Below are 11,529 nucleotides of genomic sequence, written 5' to 3'. Positions count from 1 at the left end.
CGCCGGCCGCGTCGCGTGCAGCGTGCGGGTGGTTCCGCGGCAGCGTCAGCGCGCATGTGGCGTGCGCGGCGCGTATTCGCGGGCAGAAAACGCTCCATGCGGTTCACGCTTTAGACGTAAAAGTGGGCGCACGGACGGGACAGCGAAAAAGAAGAGACCGGGAGAGCGCCCCTCCTGTCCTCTTTTTCGCTTTCCCACCCGTGCGCGTAGTTTTACGTCTAAGTGAGACCATCTGTTCGCTGGGCCTTGCGCATTGCAGGAGAAACGGCCACCAAGCGTACCCAGTAACTGAAGCAGCAACTTGCGCGTTGCAATGCTAATTGGCTGGATTACGCGCTTCCGTCGGTGCCGAGAAAGAGCACGAGGCGATTGCTTGAACATGGCGAAGCTTGAAGGTCAGATTGACTCTACCAGGTGTTTGTCGGGTTCGTACCTGGGCTTCGCTCAAAACGCGACGTCCGTACGAGAAAAACAACAAGGCGTGAACTAGAACACAAAAAACGGGCGCCCGGCATCCACGTCCCTAATAGAAAAACATTCCTTTCCAAGGCGCAAACAACGCGAGCTTGACTCGACAGTTGCGACAGGTGCTCATCCCCGCCAGGATTATTTCAGAGGGGAAGAAGATGCACCGAAACTCGCCGCCGTCGTCCCTTCCGCAATGTGAATTCTGCAACCAGCCAGGCACTCGCAAGCACATCATATGGGAGTGCGACAGCAACCCAGCCCTGTGACGCCTTGCCCCATCGCCTGAGCAGTGGGTGATATTCCAGCTTCCGACCACAAGGTAAACTTCTGCTGGTTGAAAGGGCAAGTCGAGCCAAGACGGTGCATACATTCCTGAAGTTAGGGTCCACCCCACACCTAATGCTTAATAAAACAATTAGCAGTGGCTTAGCTCGGCTATGCCAGGATATACGTAGCGTGAGCTAAGGTTCAGCTGGTTATTTTTAGGTTTCCTGGTTGTCTAGGATTAGCTTATTATCATGCTTACTTTTGCTAAAACAATTTCCAATCCAATCCAATCCAATCCAATTCAGTCCAGTTCAGTCAAGTCCGGTCCAATCCAATCCCGTCACTGCTCCTCGCGCATGGCTCCTCCTGCAGCACGGCTCTCTAGGAGCCACGCGAAACGGCTATCAAGCGGCTCCGGCGCAGCATCAGACTTGGCTACTACGCAACGGAGGCGCACAGCTTGGTACGCGCCGGCGCCAGTGCGTTTGCCGCGGCTATGAGATCACTCCTCCGGAATGCGCACACCGGCGAATGTGCAGACCCGATTCTCTACACACCCGTGCTCCAATTGGATTGGATTTAAATCCAACACAATCCAATTTAGTCCAATCCAACCCAAACGAATCCAAGCCAATCCGATCCGATTCATGCGCAGGAGGGCCCTTCACGGCCCACGCGAAACTGCGCAACCTCGGTAAGCGTAGCTTACGCTACAAAAAAATTCTCTCTCTCTCTCTCTCTCTCTCTCTCTCTCTCTCTCTCTCTCCTCTCTCTCTCTCTCTCTCTCTCTCTCTCTCTCTCTCTCTCTCTCTCTCTCTCTCTCTCTCTCTCTCTCTCTCTCTCTCTCTCTCTCTCTCTCTTTCTGTCCCACTTCACGGCGACATGAACGGGCACTGGCGTAACGTGTAGGAAACATCGCAGCCATTTGAAAGCGTGGCCGGATCGCAAACAGAGCGTCTCCAGCGGCAATAATGCAATGCCCTTCGACACCGCGAGGCGAAACAGGGTCGTTTCAGGCGTTGAGGACACTTCAGCACGTGGCGATTGTGAATGCAAAAGCATTCACGATCCATAGCTGCTTGCATTTAAATGCTTTTTTTTTATTTCACTCATTCACTGCGACGCATGCCTCATTTTGGTGAGCGCCCACAACGCCGATGGTAAGAGCCAGTCCCTGACCCCTCCCGTTCTTGACCAACGACGTGAGACCCTGAGCAACGCGACTGTTAAAGCGGTTCCAACAGAGCGGCGTTTACCCCGCAGTGAATTAGAAACGCAGTCTGGGAGGAAGACACACATGGTGGGCCGAAAGCAAGACCATGCACATCCCACGAGTCAGTGCTGGGCCACGTGGCGCGGCTTGTACTTGCTTCTGGGGCCGACGCAGGCGCGCAGGCACTCGGCCAGCCGGGGGAAGGCGTCCGAGATGCAGGCGGTCTTGTCCCAGGGCTCGCAGCGCTTGCTCGTGTGGTCGAAATAGTGCGTGTACACCTTGTCGTCCCACCGGCACGGTCGCACCACGCTTTCCAGGGAGCCCAGACCACAGCGCGCGTCCCTCCTGCTCGCTGCTGCTGGGACCGGGAGTATCACGCCCTGAGAGAGGCTCACGCACCACGCCGCTTCGCTGCTGGCGTGCGTGTCGCTTTTAGGCATGGCCTCGTTTCAGGCATGACGCGTTTAACTCACTTTGCAGGAGGTAGTGCTTAACCTTTCAAAACCTCCTACGGAACACTATTAGCCATACAGAGCGCGAATGCGTTTAGTGATGTCGGCCATGGCATTCGAACCGTACTGCTCGAGCTTCGTGGAACGTCCGTGCCTTTAGGGTCGGAAGATGACACAAAGCGTCCCGAACTTTCAAAAGGGGGGGAAATTCAAAGAGAAACAAAACGAAACGAAAGGAAAAAAGAAATGTTTTGTCGATTACTTTTTGCGTTAAATACTCATTGGGCACCTATTGTGGCGTCCCTTATTATGCAGTCTCACACACGGGCCCGACATGATCCATCGAGGAGCGAAGCCCCTTTTCATTGCTAGAAAAGCTGCTTCCGTTGCAAATGTATTTGAGTGCGGGAGTTGCAAGGCTCCAATTGATAAACAGCCAGGTATTTTGCGACACTGCAGCAGCACTACCGTGACCTTCCATCAATGTTGAAGCATTCGCATACATTAAGGTACGCCTGTGGCACGGCTCTTATTTGCCCAGGAGCGACGGTCTACGAAATACGAGGTAAAATAAACCACCAGCTTGGAAGTCTACTAACGTGGTCCAACAACAAACATCTCTCCCTTAACCTTGATGAATCCAAAAGCCCCACCTTCCACTCTAGGCTGGAAAAATTATGTTCCGGTCGGTTCTTCATTTCCTCAAACAACGAACATCCCCAGCAAGTCTCTTCCCACAAGTAGTGGGGTGTCATTTTTTCCGAAGCAGATATGCACCTGGCGTCGCAACTCCGACACGTTTTCTTAAAGATAATGGGTGTCATATCTTGCTAAAGATTTGATGTGGGCATAGTTCGCGTATTGTACTTAGTTTTTGTTCATAGCCACGTGCGGCAGTGCCTAAAGTCTTGGAGCTGTACGTAAACCCCATATTCGAAACGCAATGTTCCATTACAGACGCTTTCCCTAAAAATTGCGACCTCTTCAAATTATATGGAACCTAGCAGAACGCTGCCCAGTTAACACGAATACCACCCTTTACCAGGCATAAACGCAAAAAATATGCAAAGAATTCACAACATAGTATAACATAGCGATCTTTTGCCATTGAGTATACTTTTCTACCCTAGAGGAAACACCAGAGCAAAAACTCATAACCAGATCACTTGGCCGGAATGTCGTACACCTACGAAAAATGATTAATCCAGCTCAATGGGTCCTATATCTTCAGCAGTATACGTCAAGAATAAAACCAGCTTTTCTCTGGCTTTTACACTACATTTACTAAGTCTGTAAAATAATGATCAATTGCCTCTTTTCACTGACATGTTAAGATTATATAAACTGTGAAACAGCGCTTAAACGAAGACAGTAAGAGAAGACACCGACACGAGCACTGACTATCAAATTAGCAATATTTATTGCTTGCGGAAATATGAAGCTATATATTCAGGTTGACGATGTTTGGTTGCTTCCGGGCCATTATGCGTTTCCTACGCAAAAATGTAAGAACACTAGAGAGCAGTCGGAAATGGAAGACACGCTGCTTCGAATACTGTCCTTTTGCAGCCCTAACAGCCGCGGTGCCGTCGGCTTACCTTGTGCACAGGCATCCTTGCAGCTTCTGTGGTCGCTGAAGCCCACGTTCTTGTCGACGCACTCGACTTTCGGTATGAGCCGACAGCGCTTGCGCTCCGAGTCGAACACGTAGTTCACCTTCCGGAACAGGCCCCGCGCAGTCGCAGGTCTCGGCCTTGCCGCACCTGCCGGCCTCTGCGCGCGCGCGGCAGAAGTCAACGGCACAACCATTTCTATCGCCCCAAAGGCGGAAACCGCGATCATTCCACGGTTCTAGCCACCGAAAAAAGGGTGCTTAATGCAATCGACAATTCCTGCTCCATGTTATCGCAAAAAAATAAAATAGAAAATAAGGCATATGCGTCCGAAACCGACGCAATTAGTTTTCACGGGTTTCCTAGGGCTGTTTCCGATAAATCAATTTACGAGTCTCGCATTGCAAAGGTGCTTTATGCGATGCAGAATTCCTGTTCATGTTTGAAGATGCAAAGGTAATTAGTTCGCGCAGGTCTGTCGCAACAAATCAATCAATCAATCAATCAATCAATCAATCAATCAATCAATCAATCAATCAATCAATCAGTCGATCAATCAATCAATCAATCGCTTAGTCCACCTTTTAATAACATTTCTAATCAGAAAAACAACCGCGAACATCCAGCTCTTGCATAGCGCGTCATCTTTCAAGGGGTTGTGTATGCGTATTTGTTGTTTTATTGTAAATGGGCGGGTGGAGAAACAAGTGGAATAAAAATAACACAAATTTTGCAACAATTTTCAGCGTCTGCTAGCTTCTACAACTTTTCATCTCCTTTCCAATGCACTTAAAACTGGATTGCACAAAATGAGCCAATCGCGAATGGCCTTTACCGGCTAGGAATTAAATCTGCAGCGGAAAATATCTTGAGGTATAGCGTTATGTGGAAGAAAATAAGATGAAAAAAATCGGCTACCTACGCGCGGATGGAGGAAACAGCAGATCTGGTTGTCTTCACTAGCTTTAGCTTTAACTAGCTTTAACTTTAACTTTTCTTTTTTTCTTTTTTTCCTCGTACCATTGAAGAGTGGAACGGTTTGCCTGCAAGCAGTTTACACTCTCCTGAGCTTATTTACGCCGAAATTTGAAATTGTTTTTCTAACTATTGCAACTGTTCCGCGTTTCCCTCCCCACTCTTACCTTTCATTGACTTTGTATAAAAATGTTACGCTTTCCGCTTTCTATTTTCTTCATTCCTTTCTTGATGTTGTAATTGAAATGTTGTGCATAATAACTGTATTACCTTGCCCCTCCTGCTTTGGCCTCTGGCCAGCAGTATTTGTAAATAAATAATAAATAAACTTTAATGGTCAAAAAGCAAAGTAAAATTAGCTAAATCCATGCAAACTGAGTTACATCAACGTCCGGAATCCACCCTTCTAAACTCCAGTATCGAAATTGCCAAAGTCTGAAGCCAAAGTCAACTTCAGCTCAGCCAAATTCCAAAGCCAACGGCCCCGCTACGAACCTAAAGGAAATGCTGTGCGCCAGAATGCGTTGATAGCTTAATCGGATAGAAGCCAGTTTCGTTACACGAGGCACCCTAGGTCGATTCCAATCGAGGGAAGCGTTTTTCGTAAAATGTGCTGTTGGGCTAGTTGGTGCATTATGAATTACGAAAATTGCGCTCCATAGACAAACAGAGGAAGGAAGACAGACAGTGCGCATTGCCTGTCTTCCTTCCTCTGTCCATTTCGGGCAATTTTCGTAATTCATGAAGCCTTTTTTTTTTCTTTCTAGGTGGCTGCACATGTTATTGTTCCCCACTGCTGCTTACCCGTACCCCTTGGTTCTTAGAGGTGGCCCAGGGGTTAGGTTGGTGGTTTCACGGCTAAAAGTCTCGGCATTGATCCCCGGGACCTTGTTAACCACATTTTTTTCTTTATGCGCACCCTCCCAACACTCACTTCTTGCTCGTGGGCTCCTTGCCTCCTCACCACTTTTCCGCAAAATTCTTGGCTTAGTATTTACCCCCTCTTAACTTTGCCGATGATGATAGTTTTTCGTTAGCTATCCGCTCGGACAGGGCTCAAGCTTAAGGGGCTCCGCTGGTAAAGAAATGGTATAATCGCAGCAGGTTGCGGCCTATCATATTCCTTTTTCAAGGGTTAAACGCAGAAATGTAACGACTATTCTTGGCAACCCAAGGCTATTTTCTGTTTTACCAGTGGTCGCAAAGAATGCTGCAAAAAGTGAGTGTTGCATCAGCATGTAGGGGTAAACAGCGTATGATGGATGGGCCTTTAAATTCAGGGATCCCCCGAGGTGGTTGTGGCCTATGTAGCTGTCTGAGGGCCCTTGATGTAGTGAGTCCACTGTGCTTCGGTCCATTCTACGGACCAAATCGCTCTTCCGTGCATCACGTGAGACCACGTCACGAATTTCCGTGCGCTGCCGCTGGACCGTCGAGGCTTTCCTCTCTCTTACTTTTGCAGGGGAACACGATATGAAGCAGCGTGGTCTGGCAACGCCTGTGTCCCGTGGCTGGTTACCGCGGCAATTTGTAAGCTCTCCGAGGGCCCTGTCGCCCCGCCATCGGAGACTTACATTGGTACTCTGAGTCCTTCGTCCACTAGAGCCTCCAGTGTAGGAGATCCTTGGCATCGATTTCCGTCGGTCGGTCGTGTGGACCGGCCTTGACCGTCGTGCAGAGTGGACGGCCGCGATTGCCACAGATCACAACCGAGGGGAACGGACGAGGGCCAGATGCTTTGGCGAGCGGCACAATCGCGCCAAGTTACGCGAAGCTCCGAGAAGGGGCCACAACGGTGTTCCCACCGGTAACACGGGCGGCTGTGATCATGGGAAACGGATCGGGCTGCTGACGAGGGGGCGAAAAGAGCACCCACCGGCATGCTGGAGAGGATGAAGGGGGCCCACGGAGGCTACTGGTGGTTGAAGGGGGAGCGCGGCTATGGGGGAGGGAGAGCTGCTGCGCGCTCGTTTTGGAGCGAGTGTGCACACCCGGTAGTGCATTGCGCAGGGCCGACGAGCGAGCATGTCGGCTTCTATATCTGAAGTTTCTTGGTGTGGAAACACCATTAGCAGGGAATTCGCACGGCTGCTTAAAGGAGTACTGACACGAAATTTCAAAGCTGAGATAACTATGTAAAACGCTTCCTTTTTATCAGGAGATATCTCCCAGCAAGTTTCAACAGCAACCGTTCAGCGAAACATATTTAAAATCCATTTTAATCTTCGCCCGCACGAGAAAGCCCAGAGCGGGCCGACGTGACATCATCTGCTACGTGCCCAAAACTGCCGACGTCGGGGCTCCCGTGACGAAGCCGACGCGCTGGCTGTGGTTGGCGCGCGCTGCTCGGGCGTGTGTACACGTCATGGTTTTGGGACTGACGTCATGCTGCCCGGGCCTGTGGGGACGGCGAAGACCTCGGCCGGTCTGGGCGCGCGCGTGCGCTCGCTCGCGCGCGCTTCCAGAGGCAGCGATACGGCAAGAATGGTGACGCCATGTCATACATGCTGTCATGGCGGCCGCTCGGCGTTTTTTTGTCGGAACCGAAACTGGCACGAATAAACGACGCCGTAAATGAATGTTTACGCTGCGCTCGACCGTCTAATCTGTCATTCTATGATTAGTGGACTGGTAGGCACGCATAGCAGCGAAAAAAACGGAACATAAAAATTTCGTGTCAGTACTCCTTTAAGGATGCCTGTCTCGGGAAGACTTCTTCGTGGGCCTGCCGCCGTATTTGCCACTTTATATGTCGCTCGTGCAAAGGTACATTGAAGGTAGACGGCAGAAGGCGACGCGTGTATGCGACGGCCCGACGTTAGGCCTGAGGGGGTCAAACGGTATCCGAAGCTCAAGTATCACGGCTCGACGTTAAGGGCCCCTCACGTCAAGCCTCCTGACCTTGGGCGCACGTATACCTGCGCAGTTGCTGCTGTTAACCTATATGTGTCCCTGAGCAGCACACACTCGCAGCACTCTGCCACCCACGAAAGCGTCACACAGTCCCGTGCTTCTGTCCCACGCTTCATAAGGAACAAACTATGCTGCTTTGCACGATATTCCGTCGTCGACACTGAAGTTTGTTACTGTATATGTAAACGTAAACGTATAGTGTATATGTTACTGCATGTAAACGTACTCTTCAAGTTTACGATCTTCAGTGAACGCATAATTGTCGCCGTCGTTGTTTGAAAAGTGCAGCGAAACGCAGTGCAAGGAGTTTGCAAGTACCCCTGGCGCCTTTTGTTAGCCTAATTGTCAATTTTCGCGTGTGATGGCGTCTGAATAAAGAGCGAAGAAAGCATGTTTTACCGTTGTACGAACGGTTCGAACTTCTCCGGAGGTCCGCAACGCGCGGTGACAAAGCGTAGCCCGAGCCGCCAGCGTGCTCCCTCGGGACTCACCCTTGCAGGCGCGCTCGCACTCGTGGCTCGAGGTGAAGCGGTTGGTCTTGGCGGCGAGGCACTGCCTCTGGGGCCGCCACTGGAGGCACGTGCTGCCCGAGGACTTGCCCAGGCAGAAGTACGAGCGCACCGTGCGCACCTGCTCGCCCTCCGCGCACCGGTGGATGTCCTGGCCCAGCGAGCAGTGGGGCTCCGTCCGGAGCACTGCAGCAGCGGTGAGCTCCGATGACGGCGGCGGTGGCAGCGTGCCCGCTCATCTCGCACGCGAGAGCAGGCGCAGAAGGGGATTGGCGTCTCGGAGAGGACCGCCCAATAGGCTCGCCGTAAGCGTGGCGGACATGGCGCCAGAAGTGGCCACACCCATGACGCCTTACGTAAGAGTTAACGAGGGTGGCTTAACTCATCGGTGAAGTGAGTTGTTCTGCGCCTTATGCAGTTTAGCGCTCTGCGCGTGCTCTTCTGGGGCCTGCTGGTGACACCGACAGGACAGTACAATAAAGTTTCCCGGTGAAGCCTCCGGCGTTGCACTAGCAGGCGCTGTATTCGCTAAAGAATAATTACACCAATATAGGTGACGGCCACGGACATGGTGGATGTTATGACGATTTTGAGAATGATGACGATAATGGCAGCGGCAGCGCTGTTGTATCGGGCACGTCGCTGGCTTAAGAGGAAGCGCCACAGAGGCCTCACTGTCCTGTTTCCACTGGTCAAGAGGCGCCAGAACAGACATTCAGAACGTCGTTTTCTACCAGGGGACACTTCTGCTGCTCTTGCAAGGAGGAAACAAATAGAAGTCGTACTCACGCAGCTTCTCGCTTCTCCTGTCCTTCTGGCTAGCTGTAAATCAACAGCAGAAAAACGCCGCTGTACTTCCAGGGCACTACAAGCACTCAAGGTTGGAAATTATTGCATTCTAGAAAGGGCTCAAAGTGTGGTGAGTTGGTAACGACCCAACTGCGCGCTAATTGACGCGGACAGCAACGCATAAAGACAACACAAGCGCGGAGGCGCAACTGGATTTTTTTTTTTCATTAAACACATCAAAAGCACAAATACGCAAGCCTCAATGGACACGCCCTACATGCGTCACAGTTCTCGGTGCACTCGGTCGCACATACAGAAAACAAGAATAACAAGCATTCTAGACCTTCGCGAAGTGCCAAGCTTTCGTATGCGCTGATGCTGAGCTCACTTTTACCCTTCTTTTGTCGGTTTTCCTTTTTTTTTTGTTTTTTCACAACAGCATGAAAGCTTGTTATGGGTACATTCGCGGTACCATTTTTATTTCTTTAGCATGGGGAACTTGGCACCGCGCTGCCCCGTGCTTCACTTTCCTTTAAGGACTTTTTCGGGCTTTTCAAAGCGAAAAATGTTGGCCTGTCCGTCTGTCTGTCTGTCGGTCTGTCTGTTGGTCGCTCGGCCGGTGGGTCGGTCGGTCGGTCGGTCCGTCCGTCCGTCCGTCTGTCCGTCTGTCTGTCTGCCTGCCTGTCTGTCTGTCTGTTCTTCGCTCAATTCAGCCGTTAAAAGAATTCTTCAACATTTTTATAACAGAACATTTCCCAACCAATGCAGTGGGCGTAGAGAGGCTGGTGATGATGATGATGATGATTTCCCAACCTGGTATCACGCTTCGTTCTTGTCAACACTGTTCAGCTATAAGCCGTTAGGTATGTTTGAGGCGAAGCATAAATACGTTGATATTCGCAGTGTTCTTTAAACTAAACATAGGCGTGGGCGTAATTTTTGTAATAGCAAAAAAAAAACACGTTAAAACAATATTTCAATCGGAACATACAAAAAATCTCGAGCTAACAAAGGGTCCCAACATGTGGCTCTACAGCAGTTCGAACTATCGTCTTTCGACGAAATTTTCAGCGAAGTGACCAGGCAAGCGGCCATTTTTTAATATTAAACTGCCCTGGCCGCTAAAAACGGCAGATTCACTTCGCAGCGCAAAACAACAACAACAAAAAAAACAGGACAAGAGGGAAGCACACATACTCGCTCTCCCTTTCTTCCCTGTTTGCGTGCTGTTGGCGCTGGATGTGGAACACCAACTCGCCCAAGCATCAGCGGTGCACGGGAAGGCGGGACGTCATGGGTGACAGTTTTTTTAAACTGACTGGCTTTTTTGGGTGTGGGCGCTTTTTTGGGGTAAAAACTACATCGAAGTAACGTCACCCTCGCTCGCATCACCGCTGCCCAAGGAGCGGATGGGGCCGTTTGTGGGAAAAAAAAAAACGAACAAAAGGCCAATCTGTACACTGTACAGCGGGCATGACGCAGAAGTGGGATCTCTGTGACAGAATTCGAGCCAGACGGGCGTGAGAGCGATTTTAAGTTTGTCGATACGATGTGAATCATTATCAGTGAATAATTGCTGGATATAAACTCACAGTAAACGGCGCCGTCATCCTCCACTGCAGCAGCTTGGGTGACGACAGGACGGGAAGGCTTCGGCGGCAAACGCCAGCCTACTGGGACGACGGAAATTTCTGCGTTGTAAACAGAATACAGTTGGGGCGCATATTCCTCCATTCGCTACAGTTTTCGCTGTTTCTGAAATTACTGGGCGAAACACCAAAGAACTCGAACACTACTTCTTGCTTGGGGAGCGCGGATACGACCCTGGCACAGAACACGCACGCACACAAACATCATCATCACCACCACCAGCCTCGCTACGCCGACTGCAGGGCACAGGCCTCTCTCCCATTCATCTCCAATTACCCCGGTCTTGTGCTAACTGCGACCAATTTATCCCCGAAAACTTGTTGATCTCATCTGCCCATCTAACTTTCTTCCGCCCCCTGCCACGCTTGGCTCTTCTAGGGATCCACTCTGTTACCCTTAATCACCAACAGTTATATTGCCTTTGCATTACATGCCCTGCCCACGTCCGTTTCTTCTTCTTAATTTCTACTAATATGTCCTTAACACGCGTTTGTTCCCTGACCCACTCCGCTCTCTTCTTGACCCTTAACGTTACACCTATCATCTTCCGTTCCGTTGCTCGCTGAGTCGTCCTCAATTTAAGTTGAACCCTCATAGTGAGATCCAAGTTTCTGCCCCCTAGGTGAGTACCGGTAAGATGCAGCTGTCATACACTTTTTACTTTTCTACTTTAGCGACAA

The 11,529-nt window shown here is 50.5% G+C and overlaps 1 protein-coding gene across 1 annotated transcript; it reads right to left on the bottom strand.

Annotated features, from left to right (window-relative positions):
* Positions 1 to 1,911: 1,911 nt before the first annotated feature.
* LOC144180654 (uncharacterized) lies at positions 1,912 to 10,891 on the bottom strand. Its single transcript, XM_077708961.1, has 5 exons — positions 10,792 to 10,891; positions 9,200 to 9,232; positions 8,393 to 8,596; positions 3,999 to 4,173; positions 1,912 to 2,303 (listed from the first exon to the last, which is right to left on the bottom strand). The coding sequence occupies exons 1-5, from the start codon at positions 10,807 to 10,809 to the stop codon at positions 2,071 to 2,073; spliced, it is 663 nt and encodes a 220-aa protein (XP_077565087.1). The 5' UTR covers positions 10,810 to 10,891; the 3' UTR covers positions 1,912 to 2,070.
* Between the last annotated feature and the right edge of the window lie 638 nt (positions 10,892 to 11,529).

Source organism: Haemaphysalis longicornis, unplaced genomic scaffold, assembly GCF_048455015.1.
Source record: "Haemaphysalis longicornis isolate Haplotype H1 unplaced genomic scaffold, Haemaphysalis longicornis Haplotype H1 scaffold_4, whole genome shotgun sequence".
In the NCBI taxonomy this organism is placed as follows: Eukaryota; Metazoa; Arthropoda; class Arachnida; order Ixodida; family Ixodidae; genus Haemaphysalis; species Haemaphysalis longicornis.
This window is presented reverse-complemented; position numbering and strand designations above follow the sequence as displayed.